This window comes from Microcaecilia unicolor, chromosome 10 (genome assembly GCF_901765095.1).
Source record: "Microcaecilia unicolor chromosome 10, aMicUni1.1, whole genome shotgun sequence".
NCBI lineage: Eukaryota > Metazoa > Chordata > Amphibia > Gymnophiona > Siphonopidae > Microcaecilia > Microcaecilia unicolor.
Genome location: NC_044040.1, coordinates 143,285,374 through 143,306,173, shown reverse-complemented (window position 1 = coordinate 143,306,173; position 20,800 = coordinate 143,285,374). Strand labels below are relative to the sequence as shown.

At 44.1% G+C, this 20,800-nt stretch overlaps 1 protein-coding gene across 1 annotated transcript in view; it reads right to left on the bottom strand.

Moving 5' to 3' along the window:
• The window catches only part of EFHD1 (EF-hand domain family member D1), a 160,809-nt gene that overhangs the window by 8,422 nt on the left and 131,587 nt on the right, over positions 1-20,800 (bottom strand). The window contains exon 3 of the mRNA XM_030216940.1: positions 10,075-10,209. Within this exon, the coding sequence (XP_030072800.1) occupies positions 10,075-10,209 (135 nt within the window). The remainder of the gene's footprint in view (positions 1-10,074; positions 10,210-20,800) is intronic.

Below are 20,800 nucleotides of genomic sequence, written 5' to 3'. Positions count from 1 at the left end.
GTTAGCTTGACGGAGTTTAAAAAGGGGTTAGATAGATTCCTAAAGGACAAGTCCATAGACCGCTATTAAATGGACTTGGAAAAATTCCGCATTTTTAGGTATAACTTGTCTGGAATGTTTTTACGTTTGGGGAGCGTGCCAGGTGCCCTTGACCTGGATTGGCCACTGTCGGTGACAGGATGCTGGGCTAGATGGACCTTTGGTCTTTCCCAGTATGGCACTACTTATGTACTTATGTACTCAGTTCTGTTCCAGACTTCAGGCCCATGACAGACTAGCGTCAGATGCCTTTCTCCTTCATTGGGGGAAGGGCCTTCTGTATGCTTATCTTCCCAATCCTCTGGTGGGGAAGACTTTGCTGAAACTCAAGCAAGATTGCGGATTGCTCCCTTTTGGCCGCGTCAGATTTAGTTCCCTCTTCTTCTGGAGTTGTCCTCCGAAGAACCGTGGAGATTGGAGTGTTTTCCAACCCTCATCTCTCAGAACAAGGGGGCGCTTCTGCATCCCAACCTCCAGTCTCTGGCTCTCACGGCCTGGATGTTGAAGGCGTAGGCTTCGCCTCCTTGGGTCTTTCTGAGGGTGTCTCCCGAGACTTGCTTGCTTCCATAAAAGATTCCATGAAGAGCTGTTACTCTTTTAAATGGAGGAGGTTTGCCATCTGGTGTAACAGCAAGGCCCTAGATCCTCGCTCTTGTCCTACACAGACCCTGCTTGAATACCTTCTACACTTGTCAGAGTCGGGTCTTAAGACCAACTCCGTAAGAGTTCATCTTAGCGCAATTAGTGCTTTTCATTATCGTGTAGAGGGTAAGCCTATCTCTGGACAGCCTTTAGTGGTTCGCTTCTGTCAAAGCCTCCTGTCAAACCTCCACCAGTGTCATGGGATCTCAACGTCATTCTCACCCAGCTGATGAAACCTCCTTTTGAGCCACTGGATTCCTCCCATCTGAAGTATTTGACCTGGAAGGTCATTTTCTTGGTGGCTGTTACTTCAGCTCGTAGAGTCAGTGAGCTTCAAGCCCTAGTAGCCCATGCTCCCTATACCAAATTTCATCATAACAGAGTAGTCCTCCGCACGCACCCTAAGTTCTTGCCGAAGGTGGTGTCGGAGTTCCATCTGAACCAGTCAATTGTCTTGCCAACATTTTTTCCCCGTCCTCATACCCACCCTGCTGAACGTCAGTTGCACACATTGGACTGCAAGAGAGCATTGGCCTTCTATCTGAAGCAGACAAGCCCCTTCAGACAGTCCAACAGTCCGCCCAAATGTTTGTTTCTTTCGATCCCAACAGAAGGGGAGCTGCTGTCGGGAAACGCACCATTTCCAATTGGCTAGCGGACTGCATTTCCTTCACTTACGCCCAGGCTGGGCTGACTCTTGAGGGTCATGTCACGGCTCATAACGTTCGAGCCCACTTGAAGTCAGCGACTACTGAAGAGATTTGCAAGGCTGCGACGTGGTCATCAATCCACACATTCACATCTCATTACTGCCTTCAGCAGGATACCCGACACGACAGTTGGTTTGGGCAGTCGGTGCTGCAGAATCTGTTTGGGGTTTAGAATCCAACTCCACCCCGCTAGGCCCATTTTTGTTCTGTTCCAGGCTGCACTCTCAGTTAGATGTTTCTTCGTAGGTCAATCCTTGTTATGTCCTCGCCGGTGCGAGGCCCAATTGACCTTTCTTTGTTGTTTTGAGTGAGCCTGGGGGCTAGGGATACCCCAGACGTGAGAACAAGCAGCCTGCTTGTCCTCGGAGAAAATGAAGATACATACCTGTAGCAGGTATTCTCCGAGGACAGCAGGCTGATTGTTCTCACATACCCGCCCACCTCCCCTTAGGAGTTGTCTTTTCCTCTTTGCTTTGTTATTGAAATAAGCGGGACTCTCGCGCGACAGGCGGGAAGATGGCGGTGCGCGTGCTTGAAGGCTCTAGCAAACTTTTGTTGCTAGGAAGACTTCCGTTCTGTGGGGCTGCCATTGACGTCACCCAGTCATGAGAACAATCAGCCTGCTGTCCTCCGAGAATACCTGCTACAGGTATGTATCTTCAATATATCGTATAGTGAGCCTTCCAGAATCCTACTGTACCTACATATAGGTGACACCAGCAGACATAAGGGCTATTGTAGTGGTGCACAGTTGCGTATGGTAGGTTTTGGAGGGCTCACACATTCCACCACAAGAGTAGTGTGGGATATGGGCCTGGGTCCCTTTCTCTACAGTGCACTGCACTGACCACTAGGCTACTCCAGGGACCTGCCTGCTGTTTTAATAAGACTGGCCATAACATCTGAAGCTGTCATAGAGGTTAGTATGTACTGCTTCTTTCACTTCTTTAGGGGTGGGAGGGGTCAGTGGCCACTGGGGGAGTTAATGGGGTTTATGCCTTAATCCCTCCGGTGGTCATTTAGAGCACCTTTTGGTCATTTAGTTATGAGTGAAACAGGTCTAACCAAAAATGTTTTAAATTTGGCCCTAAATGGTTTCATTTTGTTCTATTATTGCAGAAAAACATATCTTTTGGTGCTGCCTATGTCCTTTCCAAAACATGCCCCCTTGAAATCTGGATGAACTGTGGAGCAAAATGTCTAAAATTGGATTGTCAAAAATTGCAACTTGGAGTTTTTTTGAGAGAAAAACTTCCTTCTGCCACCATATGACATTTTTTTGTATTAAAAATGAGCCCCTATATGTCTCAATTCTAATGGCAGTGAAGTTCACTAAGTTGGGCCAACAGCCCTAATATTGACTCCCTGTAGCGGTTAAGCCTGTGGGTTCTTAAACAATACCTGGTTACTAGACTGCAAAGAGCAGGTTGGAACTTAAATCTTCAAGATGGCGGCTAAGCATGATGGTACTTCGTCAACAAGAATTTTAAATATCAATGTTAAAACTTTAAAAACATATTCACCACATAACAGGCTTAAAAAATGGCCTAACATGTTCATAACGAGGACATCCAGTAATCAAACGCACAGCAGCATTCTGGGCAACCTGTAAGGCCTGCAAATCTCTTTGAGAGACCTACCAAAATGCAATTATAATGGTCAAATAAAATGCCACCAGGATCTTTCCTCTGCTGTGTTCCAACCAAAGGAAGTGATATCAGAGATGTGGGACACAGTAGTGGAAAGGCCCTAGTGGCACTGGCCAGATACAGTCTGTCTACCTCGCTGCCACTGTTTCTGACTGTTGACCACCATGGGTTTCAAGGGCCATGGAGGGGGGGGGGGGGGGGGGGGGGGAAGAGAGAGGGGGTTAGAGAGATGCTGGGACCCGATGGGGGAAAGGTGATATTGGACCTTAGTTGGGGGGGGGGGGGGGAATAGAAAGAAGAGTAGAAATGCAGGGACCTTGCCAGGGGGGCAGAAGAGGAGAGATACAAGACCACAGGGGGTGGGGGTGCTGGGGAGAAAAAGGAGGATAAATACATGGATATGGATGGGGAGAGGGGTGAAAATCAAGGCGGGGGAAAAAAGAGAGAGAGAGAGAGAGACTAGAATGGGGGGGGGGGAAGAGATGTTGGACCCCAAGGTAAGTGGAGGTAAAGAGAGAAAGACTGGATCTTAAAGGGGAGATATGCTGGACCAATGGAGGGAGAGTGGTGCTAGACTGTGTGGGGAGGGGAGAGTGGAAAGGGGAAGAGAGAGGCAACAAGCTAGATAATTGGAGAGAAATGGACACAGAAGAAATGTTGGGTATGGAGGTATCAGAGAGACAGCATAGTTTTACTAGAAATAGGTCTCATCAAGTGAATCCCATTCATTTCTTACATAAGAACATAAGAGGAGCTATACTAGGTCAGACCAATGGTCCATCTAGCCCAGTATCCTGTTTCCAATAGTGGCCAATCCAGGTCACAAGTACCTGGCACAAAGTCACACAGTAGCAACATTCCATGCTACCGATCCCAAGGCAAGCAGTGTTTTCCCCATGTCTGTCTAAAAATGGTAGCATGTTGGTTCCCTGGTGGCCTTACAAGATCTACTGCCCCTTTGAATCTATTTGGAACTTTGATTTGTCCTGTCAATTCATCTCACAACTTAGGAATTATTCTGGATTCTGGTCTTACTTTTTTCCACCCAAATTTCTAGTTTATACAAAGCCAGTTTTTACATTCTCCGGCAATTATGCTTAATTCATAGATTTTTTGATTTAGATTACATTTCATTCTCTTGTATGTCTTTATTGATAACAAAGCTTGATTACTGTAATATTGTTTATCTTGGATGTTCCCATGTAAACAAGCTGCAGTCCATACAAAACATAGCCATTCAACTTAATTGTCACGCACGAAAGTTTGATCATGTTTCTCCCCTGTTTCAAAAATGTAATTGGTTCCCAAAAGAACAACAAATCACATTTAAACTTCTTACACTTGTTTTCAAGGCTCATAGAGTTGGCCTTCCTGATTACCTTTCTGCTCTCACAATCCATATTCACCCACCACGACTTCACCGCTCAATAAATGATCATCGGCTTGTACTTCCCCATCCAAAACTGGCGCAACTTGAAAGTACTCGCCGTCATGCATTTTTCTTTGTAGCTCCTGCTCAGTAGAATTCACTTCCATGTCCCTAAGGTCTGAACTATCTTTTAAGAACTTTAAAAAAGCCTAGCTGTTTAAACAGGCATTTCAATAGTAAGTAGAAGAGAGTACTGGGTATCAAACTGCACTGACAAGTTTCCCTCCCGTTCCCTTATTTTCTACCCAGTATACTATGCTGTTTCTTCCCTCCTACCTCTTCCACTCCCTGATCCTTTTAAGAGAGTCTGTTATTGCTGAGTGATATTGCCCTTTCTATCAATATATTGTACTTCCTTTCTCAATTTTACTTTGTTTTTTTTAGTTTTGTAAACTGCCCAGATCTGCAAGTCAGCTTGGGTGGTATAGCAAGTGTAAATAAACTATAAACAGACTATGGATTTTTCCTCCAGGAAACCTTTTTTAAATCCAGATATACTAAATGTTGTTACCATATCCTCTGGCAAAGAGTTCCAGAATTTAACTATTTGTTGAGTGAAAAAATATTTCCTCCTATTGTTTTAAAATATCTCCATTGAGCTCCATTGAGTGTCCCCCAGTCCTTTGTACTTTCTGAAGGAGTAAAAAATTGATTCACTTCTACTCGTTCTACACCACTCAGTATTTTGTAGACCTCAATCATATCTCCCCTCAGCTGTCTCTTTTCCAAGCTGAAGAGCCCTATCCTCTTTAGCCTTTCCTCATATGGACGGAGTTCCATCCCCTTTATAATTTTGGTTGCTCTTCTTTGAACTTCAATTCCGCTATATCTTTTGTGAGATACGCTGACCAGAATTGAATGCAGTACTCAAGGTGAGGTCACACCATGGAGCAATTTAGAGGTATTAATATTGTTGGTCTTGTTTTGCATCACTTTCCCAATAATTCCTAGCATTCTGTTTGCTTTTTTTGGCCACCGCTAAACACCAAGTAGAAGATTTCAGCGTATGGTCTACAATGACACCTAGATCTTTGTCTTGGGTGCTGGCCCCCAAGGTTGACCCTAGTATCAAGGTAACTATGATTCAGATTATTCTTCCCAATGTGCATCACTATATACTTGTCTATATTAAATTTCATCTGCCATCTGGATGCCCAGTCTTCCAATTACCTAAGGTCTTCCTGCAATTTTTCACAGTCCGCATGTGTTTTAACAACCTTGAATAATTTTGTGTCATCTCCACATTTAATCACCTCACTTGTCATTCCGATTTCCAGATCATTTATAAATATGTTAAATAGAACCAGCCCCAGTGCAGATCCCTGCAACACTCCACTATTCACTCTCCTCCACTGAGGGAAATGGTAATTTAACCTTAACTTCTGTTTTCTGGCCAATAACCAATTTCTTTGCCTGGATGACCAAACAGTGGGATGGAGGGAGAGGAAGAGGGATAGACATGGTGTAGTTAGATTTCAGCAAAGCATAGGCAACTTATAAATAAACTGTGTGTCCTCAGTACTGGTCCTAAAAAATGACCGACTGGATTAGAAACTGGTTAAGTGGAAGGTAACAAAGATAATTGTAAATGGAGTTCACAAAAAGACAAAGACAGGCAATAATATCTGGAAAAGCCAAAAAAGCAGGTTGTCAGGAAATCAAAGTTGTAAATGGAAGAAAAAAAAAAAATGGCCAATAAGGTAAAATGGAGGACAAAACTTTGTTTTAGATATGTTAGTGACAGGAGCAAGTGCAAAAAAGTGGTATTGTGAGGCTCAAGGTTGAATGATAGCAATATGTAGAAGCAGATAAGGATAAAGCAGAATGGCTTAACAAATATTTCTGTTCTGTGTTCACAGACGAAGGGCTGGGAGTAGGACCACAGAAGACAAATGTTAATAGGAATGGGTATGTGGTAGACCTTGACCAATTTTCAGAAGACTGTATTCATGATTATTCATAAGGAACTAACTAAACAAAAACTGAACAAAGTGATGGGACCAGAAGGGATGTATCCAAGGTTTCTGAAGAACTTATGGAAGTTCTGGTGGCTCCACTGTCTGACCTCTTCAATGCTTCTCTAGAGTCTGGAGTTGGGAACTATAGGCCTGTTAGTCTGACATCTGATGAAAGTAAATTAATGAAACACTTCTAAAACAGAGGATAGTGAGGCTTCTGGAATCTAATGGATTGCAAGACCCGAGGCAGCATGTTTTTTATTAGGAATAAGTTTTTGTCAGACAAATCTAATTAATTTCTTTGACTGGGTAAAATCACAAATAAAAAAACAACAACAATAAGCAACTATAATAAACCCCCCCCCCCCCCCCCCCGCCACCACTACCCTTCTAATTCCAACAACAGCTGACTTCTACTACCTCAAGGAACCCTAATCCACCCTGTTAAAATGTCACGGGTACAAAATACAACCCGCCCTGTATGCCCTAGTGGGGGAGAAATATGCCCTACAAAGCACTGTTATGATTTTTTAATCTGTGGATGAATAATAAGTCATCAACTATCTCAGGATTCAGTTTAGCTCTCCAGTCTTCCACAGTCTTTCCTGCAATAGAAAATTTCTTCTCAGATGATGTGCTGGTAGCAGGAATGCACAAGATTCCATGTGCAAATTTTGCCAGTTGTGGCCAGCACTTTTGCTTGTTTTTCCAAAAACTTAAAACATCGTCATCTGCATCACTCAAACATAATAACTGTCCAATTCATTAACAGACTTCAAAGAGAATGACACAGGGACAAAGTTTGTCCCCACCCCGCTGTTACCTTGGGTACTCAGTTCCACATAGACCTTAAAGTGACTGACTGGATTAGAAACTGAGGTTAAAATAAGAACATAAGAGTAGCCATACTGAGTCAGATCAATGGTCCATCTAGGCCAGTATCCTGTTTCCAACAGTGGCCATGCAGGTCACAAGTACCTGGCAGAAACCCAAATCATGGCAACATTTCATAACAAAGGGTAGTGGTAATGCAGTTCACTCTGAGGAAAAGGGTGTTAATCAGTGGTCTACTCGCAAGGATCGGTTCTTGGACCAGTTCTTTTTACATCTGGTAAGGTTTGCCTCCTTATAGTTGGTAGCAAAATATACAACAGTTGTAGATAGCTCCTCATGTTATCCATACCATCAGGGGTATCTTGAAGAATGGTCTACGGTAAGATTGCATTTAAGATTTAATTCCTAAAGAGGAAAAAAATACAGGTCATGCATTTATATAGAAACATAGAAATTGACAGCAGATAAAGACCATATGCCTATCCAGTCTGCCCATCCATACCATCTACTATTCTGAGACAAAAAAAAAACCCCAAGGAAGAGGTACAGTATAGGGGGTGAAGTACTTCTGTGCACCAAAAACGAGTAGAATTTGGAGGGCGATCATAAACTGATGATCTTAATGTGGCCAACAGGTAGAAAAGGTGACAGCAAAAGCCAGAAGGATGCTTGGCTGCATAGGGAGAGGAATGGTATAGAAAGCAGATCACAAAACACAGCTGTTAGACTTCTCCATCAGGCTAGACCTACAAATGCCATCAGTCTATTGTTTGTTCAGTATCACTGGCTACCTATCAGTTATAGAATTAAATTCAAGATCCTTGTCCTGGTCCTTAAAGCCAATTGAATAGGCCTTCCTGCATCTCTTTTCAGGTTCTTATCCTGCAGGCTTCCCCTCGCCTCTTGTGTTTCTGAAGTGATAGGCTTGCTTGTAATTTCCCACATCTCTAGTGCTCACTTGGTTTCCACCTGTGATTCAACTTTCCCACATCTTTATCCCTCTCCTTTAACTCTTTTCCCATGTATCTCCATCTTGAATTATTGGTTCAAAATTCAAGATAGCACTTAAGGCATACTTCCAGCAGGTTTTCGGGGACTCAAACAGTATTGTGCTGGGTTTGGTAGAATACATGGCCCGAGCCATCCTTTTTCTCTTTTTTCTTTCTTTCTCACAGTTATTGTGTGATGAAACAATGGGTTTCAGAGTCTGAAAACTGTATTATTTCATGTAGTGTATTTCTCCTAATTGGCCAGCAGATGGCGCTTGTTTTGAGTTTTAAAGCTGTTTGCAGAAAAAGAGTTCTCCAGTTTGAGCTTATGGAAAGGAACTCTGCAGTACCATTGGGCAGCTACTTTCAAAATTGATGCCCTGGGCTCTGATTGGCCCTGGATTTCAAATCTAGCCTGACGGTACTGGCTTTTCCCCAGTCTCAGCCAGGGGAGTGGAGAGAGAAGAAGATCTGTTTACTGAGGCCCTGTGAGCAGTTATCTACTATAATAAAACTCACCCTCAACGTTCTGAGGACACTGACATCAGTGAAGCCAAGCCCTGACTTCCTTCAAAAAGGTCGAAGGTTCGTGGTGGTGAAGCCACCAAAATCGCTCCATGGGCCCCGCCCCGAGGGCGGAGCAATGGCAGAACAACGAAGGGGTTGGCAGGGAGGGAGGGAGGCAGGGAGGTGGGAAATCGCTGCAGGCCCCGCCCTCGCGTCAAACGTCATGAACGTTGGGGGCGGAGCAATGGCACAACAACGAACGAAGGGGTTGGCCAGGGGAGGGAGGCGGGTGTTGGGACAAAAACCTTGCTAGCGCCCGTTTCATTTGCTCTGAAACAGGCCTCTTTACTAGTATTTTAAACCTGTGAGCAGATACAGTTTCCTGAACTCCCCAGGTACTACCCCGGTGGTAAACACATGTTTAGGACAGATTTATAATTGATCCATATTCAGTTACCTGTTATTGTCTGCTGATTTCACCTTTTTCTGTTAAAGTTCTGTGACAATAAACCTTTATTAGTTTATTGACTCTTCTGTCCTGGACTGACTAAGAATCCTGGTTTGTGCTTTTGGATCTGAGGATGCTTTCTGGGAGCTGTAGGACCCCTGGAACGCGGTCTCAGTGTCCTAGAAATCAGTGGGGAATAACCTGAGAGTGGTAGACTAGCCCAGAGGCAAGCAGGACCCAGTCGGTGGGAGGAGGGTGCTAATATAGAGCACATGCCCAAGTGCGGTCCTGAGCAGTGTTGGGGGCAGACCCTCCAGGTGGCCACAGGGTTTAACCCCAGGTGGGTGCTATGCGTTTCAGAACATATTGATTGTACACTGTTTAGATATGTTATGAGGCATAGCAAAACCAACAACAAACATACATTAGCAATATGGTCTTTATCTGCCATTACCTTCTATGTAATCTTAAAATAATCAGGCTTAGGGCCAACACTTGCTTTATGCTGATCTCAAGATACACAAAATCAGCATCAAGATATAGTACTGGTCTCATAACTATATGTTTTTAATATGCTCACAGTTTCAGCTTTAGGAGGATGAATGGTAAGGAGCTGCAGCACAGGCCCTTGCTGCCTTGCCCAAGCAACCCAATTCTCTCTTAAGCTGGCAAGGCATGAGGATCCCTGCTGCCATACCACTCTATGTGGCTGGCTTTATTTGCCACTTTACTGCTCCATGCTGCATAAAATGTCTGCGCTTTCAATATAGGTTCAATTGCTGCATGATTCTAGCCCCCTAGGCAATTGCCTTTGTGGTGGGTTTGACCCTGGAAGTAAGTATACCAATCAGATTATTACTCTCTCTTACCTTGGCTTCAAAGAAGTTCTTGGCTCCTTTTACACCCTCCAATGAGACATCTATTTCAGATCGTTTTGCGAGAGCCATCAATCCACTATCTTCCTCCAGTTCGCCAGCTGCTGCCTTATGGAAAATCAACAGGAACTAGCAATAGAGAAAAAATGTTATTAAATTAATTATCAGTAGGACGTGAAGAGAAGAGAGAGATGGAAAGCCTCTATCAGAAGAGGCTCAGAGTCCTTGTCTTCTGACAAGAGGGTATGTGGCTTAGCTATTATATGAGAAATAACTATTAAAGGTAAAGGACCTGAATTAAGGAAACATTAAAACTGGACAGACTGTGTAATCTTTCAGAAGCAGTATAAAATTACAGTCCATAGAAAAATGCTATAAAGGCTTGTCGTTCTTCCACATTCTGTGTCATAAAAGGCCTCTCTGTTAGTAAACTCAAGTATTCCATTAGTCGGTAGCACTTTTATTTCTCGGTCACAAGGCTGTTATTCCAACACCCTTAACCAATCTATGACTACCCTTTTATAACAGGTTGCCTAAGTTAATTATGCAAGAAGGCACCTAAAGACTAACACAAATCTGCAGAAATCATGCCTATATTGAAGGAACAGACATTTATGCCTGTTTAGGCATACTTTAAGGCATGACCCAATTTTAGAAGCGATAACAGAAAGACAAGAAGACCAGCAGTCTGGAACGATGTGCAGCATTATTAGAACAGTCACCCTCAAATCTATGTCCTTTGATTGCATATGTTCTAACAAAGGTTTCTCAGATATATTTCTTTTAATGGTACTGCAATGCTCAAGCTCAATAATATGCTTATTCAGTGGTCTTTTAGTTTTACCAATGCAAAGTAGTTTGCACAGACAGACAACTATGGGGCCCTTTTACAGAGCGGTGGTAAGCCCAACGCGGGCTTACCTGCTTGCTCTTCCCAGACTACTACAGGGCCAACGCAGCCACCAGCGGTAGTCCCAGCCAGAGTGTGCGCCATTTCCGGGGGAAGAAGAAAACCACCAGAAATGGCTTGCGTGGCGCTAACCCAGCGGTATCAGGCATCGCCGCACGCTGCCTGGTTAGCGCGGGAGCCCTTATCGCCACCTTAATGGGTGGTGATAAGTGCTCCCCGCTGCATGTGCCCCACGGTAAGAGTTCTCTCAACCGCGTGGACCATTTGTTTTGGGCTTTTACTGGCTATGGGAAAAAATGGCCCCTGCCGCTAGGCAGGGCCCTTTTTCCCACAGCTTGGTAAAAGGACCCCTATATAAACTACATATGTAGTTTTACAATTAGAGCACTGATGAAGTTCAAATTTGTCTCCAGTCATAGGATGGACAAAAAAATTTTGTTTTACAGTTCAAGTGACATACAGAGCAATTCAGACATGGAAATGGGCCCCAAATGGAATCAATCTTCCTTGAAACTTGAAAGGCAGATAGTGCTAATATATCCTTTTAGTCATACTTCTCTTAAATGCTATCACAATTTTCTTTATCCTCAAAATGTGAGATACACTGGGCAAATTTACAGTGTATCTTAATTATGTGTATAATATCATGAGTGAGGTTGTCATAGTACAATGGACATATCTTTTCTTGTGCGTTCGTTGGCTTTGTTTTCAAGAGGGAATCCCTGTCCTGTTGTGCAGCCATATCAAATCCTTCTTCAATGTATTTACTAGAGTAGCCTCTTTCATAAAATCTTGAGCCCATGCATTTAGCCTGTTTAATCACATACTGTTCTTGAGAACATTCTTTTTACTCTCAGAAAACAGCTGTACGGTAAGTTTCATTTCAAACACTTGTTATGGCAACTTCAATAGATGTGAATAAATGACTACATTATAAGTTTGCAAAATACAGTAGTAGTGAATTTTCCCTCACAGTACTGAATTTTAATATCCAAAAAAGAGATTTATTTTTTGTTATAATTCAACTGAAATCTCAAATTGTCACTCCTAGTATTTAACCAATCATAAAATCACACTCTCTTTAAACATAGTCATTTATAGAGGTCACGTAGTGCTATGCAGGAGTGAAGTCGCGTTTGAACTGAGCTCCTGCATTTTCCCCTTATTTCTTGTATTTATCTAACCTCCCCGGGATCCCAATACACGCGGGTGTAACCGGATTGGAGAGCTGGTCGGTGCATGGAGGGCTGTCCAGTGGTGCCGAACGGGAAACGTGAGATGGCAGTGAAAATCCAGAAGAAAGAAAAAGCAAGGCAGCGGAACCCAAGATGGCGCCCGCTCCACGGTCGCTGAGCTCGAACGTTTGCTCAGTGTGGACAGCTGAGATAACAGCGGAGGTAACGGCGGCGGTAGAGACGGCCTTGGACAAAAAATTGCAAGCAATTTTTGATCGGGCAGATTCGGCCCATGAACGCCTTGATGGATTTCATTTGGATTTAGACCATATCCAGCAAAGGGTCAGCGACATCGAGGACCGTTTGGTGACTACTGCCCAATCTGCCGAGGCCTTACAGAAAAAGATAATAGACCTGGAAAACAAGATTGACGATCTAGAAAAACGATCTAGGCGCAATAACCTGTGCTTGATCGGTCTCTCAGAACATGTCAAAGAATCGGAGCTGGGCAGCTTTCTCGAATCCTGGATTCCAACTGCGCTGAAACTGAACAACCAGCCAGGTCCCTTGCGGATTGAATGCGTGCACCGACTGGGGCCGAAGAGCCAAGGCCAGACTCGACCACGGGCAGTGATTTTGAAGCTTCTTAACTATGGGCAAAAGCAAGCTATCCTACAAGCCCTGCGCGCCGAAGGCGAACTTAAACATGATGGCCAGCGAGTTCTCTGTTTCCAGGATTACTCCACGCGGGTGGCGGCGGCAAGGAAAGAATTTGCACCGGTATGTGCAGTACTCCAAGAAAAAAAGATTAGATTTGCACTGATCTATCCGGCAAAACTAAGAGTGCAGCATGGAGGTACAGAGAAGTTCTTTGCAGATGTGCCAACAGCCAAAGACTTTATCCGAAGTCTAACACTGGAGACAGCAGATTGAACGTTATTAAGTGGACAGAGTATAAGTCAGTGCTGCTTGATGTACTACTTTTGTGTAAGTGCCTGTAACAGGCGTGTTAGATATTAGGCCACTTACATCTGGGGCTCAGGATAAGAGACGTTAACTTTTAGGAACTGTTCTCTTTAATTTGTTCAGTACAGTACGTTGCTTTTAAACTGTACCAATATGGAGGGTGGGTGGATCGTTGTACAGGTACCTCAGAGGGCCTTGTCCTTGATATTGATGTGTGGGTTCCCGAAAGGGGGTTAAAGGATCATTCAGGGGGGTTTTGGGCACCTTTACATGACGAGTTCTTGGTGGAACTCCAGGGTGAGGGATTGGGTTTGGATGTGGGAAGGGAGGTTAGGGGGGAGGATTTGGGAGGGGGGAGGTGGGAGTTTGGGAGGAGGGGAGGGGGTTGGGCTTTGGGGTGGGGGATGGTCTACCGGAGTGCACTAGGTATAGAATTGAGAAGCTGGACCGGGAGAACTGGGGCTGAAGAGGAGAAAGGAGGGGGGAGGTGGAGGCTGGGACACCTTTGCCCTGATATCATCTATATCTGCTTTATTGGATTACTGTTAACAGATTATGGTTAAAGTGGTTTCCTGGAACGTTGGGGGTGTGACCTCTCCGGTAAAGCGCAGTAAGATTTTACAGACCTTAAATAGACAAAAAGCCCACATAGCCATGCTGCAAGAAACACACTTGTCTGCCCAGGAACATAAAAAGCTATGTAGTTGGTGGGTGGGGGACTATGTGGATAGCCCCTCCCCTAACAGAAAGGCGGGAGTTAAAGGGCTTCCTTTAGTCAAGAAAAAGGTGATTGTGGACCCGAAGGGTAGATTTGTTATGGTAGAAGCTACTACTACTACTACTAACATTTCTAAAGCGCTACTAGGGTTACGCAGCGCTGTACAATTTAAACATAGAAGGACAGTCCCTGCTCAAAGAGCTTACAATCTAAAAGACAAGAGAACAATCTAAAGACAAGTGTACAATCTAGAGCACAAGTGAACAGTTAATCTAATAGGGTTGATAGATTGGGGCATTCTATATTTCTCAAGCGGTTAGGCGCCGAAGGCAGCAGTGAAGAGGTGAGTTTTAAGCAGAGATTTGAAGATGGGTAGGGAGGGGGCATGGCGTATGGGTAAAGGAAGATTGTTCCAGGCATAGGGTGAGGCAAGGCAGAATGAGCGGAGCCTGGAGTTGGCAGTGGTGGAGAAGGGTACAGAGAGAAGGGCTTTGTCCTGTGAGCGGAGGTTACGGGCGGGAACATAGGGGGAGATGAGGGTGGAGAGGTAGTGAGGAGCCACAGACTGAGTGCATTTGTAGGTAAGGAGGAGGAGCTTGAATTGTATGCGATAACTGATCGGAAGCCAATGAAGTGATTTGAGGAGAGGGGTGATATGAGTATATTGGTTCTGGCGGAATATAAGACGTGTGGCAGCATTCTGAACGGATTGAAGGGGGGATAGATGGCTGAGTGGGAGGCCGGTGAGGAGTAAGTTGCAGTAATCGAGGCGAGAGGTAATGAGAGCGTGGACGAGAGTTCTGGTGGTGTGCTCAGAGAGGAAAGGGCAAATTTTGCTGATGTTGAAGAGGAAGAAGCGACAGGTCTTGGCAGTCTGTTGGATATGCGCAGAGAAGGAGAGGGAGGAGTCGAAGATGACTCCGAGGTTGCGGGCAGATGGGACGGGGAGGATGAGGGTGTTATCAACTGAGATAGATAGTGGAGGAAGAGGAGAAGTGGGTTTAGGAGGAAAGATGAGGAGCTCGGTCTTGGACATGTTCAGTTTAAGGTGACGGTTGGACATCCCTGCCGCAATGTCGGATAAACAGCTCAGGTGCATAATCAGGCTGTATTATTGGTAAATGTGTATGCGCTGAATCAATATGATAAGTGGTTTTACCAAGATATAGTGAGATGGGTGAACTCTTTTGACCAAATGCCCATTATTATGTGTGGTGATTTTAATTCAGTGGTAGACCCTTGGTGGACAGCACAGGTGCCTCTAGGGTGGGGCCAGTGGACTTGTCGAAGGGGATCCTGCGGCTCTACTCTTTGTTGGACTTGGTGGATGCATGGCGTTTGTTTCACCCGGGGGAGAGGGATTACACTCACCTTTCTAGGGCGCATGGCACGTTATCGCGCATTGACTACATTTTGGTTTCCTCCAGTAAAGTCACTTCACTACTCCAGGCGGAAATAGGATCGACTCAGGTGTCGGATCATGCATTGGTGTGGGTGTCCTCTCCTGTGGGTGGGACGGTGGTCGGAGACCTCGATGGCGCTTCCCCAGGGAGCTTTACTATGACGGGCAATTTGCTTCCCTATATTCAGGCTCAATGGAAGGGAATACACAGAATTTAATGAAGCCACTTACCATGGTGACCCGGTACTATTCTGGGAGGCAGCTAAAGCTGTGCTGAGAGGCGCCATTATCTCATATCATGCCCATAAGAAAAGATCCAGAGATTCTCCGATTGGAGAGAACAGTAAGATAGGCTAGACAGCGGTTTGGGTCTATGCCTTCCAGCTCACACAAAGCTCAACTGCTGGAAGCTCAGTCCTCCCTGAATCAGTTAATACATGCCAAGGTAAAAAAAAATCAAATCAATACTTTCGTTTCCAATTATATAAATACGCTAATAAACAGGGGAAGATGTTAGGGCCGCTTGGTAAAACAGGTGGGGGGCTCACGCTTTGTACACAAATACGTGATGCGAGGGGAGGGCTTCACCATACTTCAGAGGGGGTGAATGAGGTTTTTAGGCAGTTCTACGAAAACCTATACTCGGCCCCAGAGGTCCAGGGACTGCAGGCTGAATGGTATTTAGATGGCCAGCAACTCCCCAAAATTACAGCTCAACAACAAAAAAGTCTTAATGTGGACATCTCAGAGGATGAGGTGAGCTGAGGTATACGAGACAGCCCATTGCATAAAACACCGGGAGGGGATGGACTCTCCGCTGAATTTTACAAACTTCTTAATCAGGATATAGTGCCTTGTTTAACGGTGGTGTTTAATCGATATGTACAGACAGGAATTCTGCCTGAGACATTGCGGAAGGCACAAATAGTGGTGCTGTTAAAAGCAGGCCGAGACCCCCTGCATGCTGGATCATACAGACCTATTTCCCTTTTGCCTTTTGAGACCAAGTTATTTGCCAAAATCCTAGCAAATAGATTGGCAAGGGTTCTCCAAAGCATAGTGGAAGAATCGCAGGTGGGATTTGTTCGGGGTAGATCAGGAGTACGAAACATGAGACAAATTTGGGGGCCTTGGAGACCATACATCGACACTCTACCCCAGCTTTAATAATAAGCTTTGATGCCGAAAGGCCTTTTACCATGTCAACTGGGAATTTTATGTTCGCCATCCTGAGGTAGTATGGGGGTGTGGGGTTCTTTCACGCAGCGAGTAAAAGCCCTATATCAAGGAGGTTACTGCTGAAGTATTGGTTAATGGTCAGGCATAAGAAACCTTTGGGATAGCCCAGGAACTAGACAAGGATGCCCTCTCTCACCCCTCCTTTTTGTACTGGTGTTAGACCCCCGATAGGATATTAAGGGGAGGAGGAGGTGAGAGGAGTGCAGATAGAGGAAGAATCCTTTAAGATCTCTGCTTTTGCAGATGCTTGTTAGTTGTGATAGAAAACCACTGGTATCCTTACCATCTCTGATGGACTTTTTTGCCGAGTTTGGGGATTCTCTGGTTTCTGTCTTAATCTAGACAAATCAGAGGTAATGTCCTCTCTCTACGTGAGGGAAGACCAGTGGGAGAGATTACACTGCCCCTTTAAAAGAGCAACTTGGCGTTTAAATATCTGGGTATTCACTTACTAAGGATCCTAGACAATTTGGAGAGACCAATATAGCGCATCTGCTGGCATGCACAAGAGAGACACTGGGGAGATGGGACGGATTGCCGCTGTCTCTGATAGGACAGATTACACTGTTTAACATGGAGCTGTTCCCCAAGTGGCTATATTACATGCAGATGATTCCGTTATATCTTAAACAATGGGACATAAGAGCGTTTCAAGGCATGCTTTCTAAATTCTTCTGGGCTAGAAAGAGACCTCAGATTAAGTTTGAATTCCTTATGGAAAGGCAAGGGAGGGGGGATTTGGAGTTCCTGATATTAAATTTACAATATGGCTTGCTTATTACGACATCTGGGGGACTGGTATCAGCAGACAGAGACTTACTCTCCCATAGCTATGGAAAAAGAGCTGTGTAGTCCCCTACATGTCTTTTACATATTACATGCAGTGTGGAAGGAGCTGCCCACACACATATGGCTGAATGTCGTGATAGAGCCTTTAAGGGCGCTGTGGAAAGATTTGGCGAAGCTCTGGTCCTTCGACTGTAGGTGTAGTAGTTTACTTCCTCTGCAGGGGAATGAGGCATTTCGCCCGGGTACGGATAACTCAGTGCTGAGGGCATGGGGGGGAGGAGGGGATATTGTTCCTGCACCATTTGTTGGGGCCTGATGGCGTGGTTAGGTCCATGGAAGATCTTGGATTAAATTCATTAGATTGGGGTACTTGTTTTGCATATGAACAGGTGCGACACTATGTGGCCTCTCTTCCACGTAGTGCACTGGGTGTTGATCTGACCACCAAATTGGATTAACTTTTTGAAGTGCCATCGGGCGACCCTATTTCCATATCCCTGTTATATAAGCGATTGATAATGGCACGATCACAGAGAGATTTGAACCAAGTGGCAACCAGATGGGCAGGGGATATGCAGGCGCCGGTTTCCTCTCAGGAGCTTCTGCAGGGGTTGAGAGGAGTTTTGAAATGGACACGAAGTGTAGAGCTTCGGGAGTGTCGGGCCAGAGTGATCTACCGAGCCTATACCTCGCAATCACGTTTGTGTCAAATGGGATATTTGGAGTCGGCTGTAAGCGGTGTGGAGTGTCTCAAAATGATTTTTTCCATGCCTTTTGGAAGTGCGCGGCTAGCAAAGCGTTCTGGGTCAGGATAACTAGGTTTGTGGGAAGTCTCGGGGGGCAGCGGGTTCGACAGTCACCAAAAAGTATTTTACTGGGCTGTCTTTCTCCGATAGAGGGGGGCACGGCTCATCAGAGTGCACTCGCCCATAAAGCCTACCTGGTGGATATGAAATGTATCTTGGTGAACTGGACGCTAGAGCGAGGTCCCTCTTATTGGCAATGGCGTAACCATTTCCATGCCTTACTCTTAATGGAACTCCAGGACTCTTTGCTTAACTTCAAAACACAAAACAATTTTTACTTAACTTGGAAGGGATATCTTAAAGCTAGAAGTTATATTCTTAATAAACTTACTGCACTGTCTAGTTCTCCTCCAACGGTTCTCATCAATTAGATGAGCTTGATGCTCCCTATCATATGGGACAGGAGGTCACTCGGGTAGACAGGGTGTGGGTGGGAAGATGATTAGCAGGCTCACCTTTCTTGATTTATTTGGGGGGGAGGGGGGGGATGGAAGGGGTTTCGGTTGGTATTGGACCTTATAATAAGATGATGGATTTAATGGTACTGCTTCTAATATGTCAATTTTCTAAGATCGGGAGACTATTAATGTACCGGTTCATGCTATGCCATTTTCGGCACGGGGTGGTATCCCAGGAAGCGAGGGGCGGGAGGGAGGGGTGGGTAGCTTGGGGTTAAATGAAGGAATAGGAATTATTGTTTGATGATTGTCTGATAGTGGTCTGTTGTATTAGAAATGTTCTTTGCTGAAATTTGCTGAATGTATATTCTCCGTTCTGTTACACTAAACAGATTTAAACATGAAATATACAAAGCTGAAAAGTACAAGGGGGAGAGCTATAAGAAACTAGGCTCTCTCTACTTCCTTTGAATGTTGATGGTTACAGAAATTGATTGAAATGTTGAGTTTACTTGTTAGAACCATGTCTAGAAACTAGTAAACAGACTGAAATAACCTCTGAAGGGGCGGGGGGGGGGGGGGTGGAGTGGGAGGGGAGGAAATGTTAAAAAAGTTTGATAATATCGCAACAAACTTGTACTCAGTTTGTCTTATTTTCAAATGGATATATATGGCGATTGTTGACTGTTAATTCTGTTATATCATCAATAAAATTGTTGAAACATAAACATAGTCATTATAAATTCTTCTTCAAGGTTGCTGCGTAAAGGTTTGCCAGTGACGGGGCCATACTAGCCCCCATAGCGGAGCCCTTCTTTTGCTTGTAAATGGAACCTTCAAAGTAAAAATAGTTCTTTTTGAGGGCTAGTGTGGCTAGTTCCACAATGTATTCTATTGGAATCCTTGAATTGGTAGTCCTCTTACTCAAACTTCTCTAACATTTAATGCTTCATTTTGAGGGGTATGTGTATACAAGGATTCCACATCCAGGGTCACTAAAAATATGTTATGATCTGTCAACATGAGTTCAAGAAGGATGTTAATAATGTATAAGATGGAATAAGGAGTACCATGGGTCTGAGAAAAGTGTCCATGAATACTGAAAGATGCTCTAATATGGACCCAATTGGAGAAACGATTGGGCTACCAAATGAATTTGTTTTAGTAATACGTATTATATTACTGGAATTCTTGGATGTTCTACCTGCAAAAAATTAAATTATTTCAATGTAAGAAATCCCACCTGCTTTCCTATCTCCCAGAAGGGAGCCAATTTTCTTTTTTTTTTTTTAGTGAATTGGTAGGGTCACTAGTCAAACATCTGTAAAAATTCTTATCTTGGACCTGTCTCTATTTCTCCAGCGTAATCATATTTGTTCATCACCACAATTGTTATAAAACAGGCAGACAAAGGGGGAGCAATCAGTACTCTAATTGTAAAACTACATGTAGTTTCTATAGTTGTCTATCCGTGCAAACTACTTTACATTGGTAAACTAAAAGACCACTGAATAAGCATATTATTGAGCACTGCAGTGCCATTAAAAGAAATATATCCGAGAAACCATAGAACATATCAAAGGACATAGATTTGAGGGTGACTGTTCTAATAAAGCTACACATCTTTCTAGACTGCTGATCTGCTTGTCTTTGTGCTGTTATACCTAGTTGCAGATCATCAGCTCTCTTTTCGGCTGTCTAATTTTAGAAGAGGCCTTTGACATGAGTAAAATCAGTGGTTTACATGTGAAAAAAGGATTATAAAAGATTACTTCCACAGTAGAGGTGCAAAATTAGGGTGGAACAAGGACAGAAATCCAAAATTATCTGTATAATAGCAATATTTTTCACCCACTATGTTGGCAGTTCACGATATGAGTGAGGTGGTCATAATACAATGTACATACAATCTTATCTTGTGCATTCTTTGGCTGCTAGGCACCCTGATGCAGAATGGTGAGGGCCTATTCTATAATGGCTTCTGGACACCCATATACCATTATAGAGTACTAGCATAACCTGGCATAAGCATGCCTAACATGTACGTGGTTGCAGTTACAGCAGATATAATGGCGGGCAGGCAAATCTGGTAAAAAAAAAAAAAGCGCATAACGTATAGCATTCTGTAAGTTACACACATAACTAGGAGCCCTGCCCATGCTCCTCCCATGTCTGCACCCAGTGGTGTGCTGGTAAATGATTAACAATGGGTCTCTTCAAAAAAAATAAAAAATAGTATGTATGTACATAACTTTATTGAACATTTTATTTGTACAAAGGTACAGTGTAGCAACCAATTTACAAACATTAAAACATA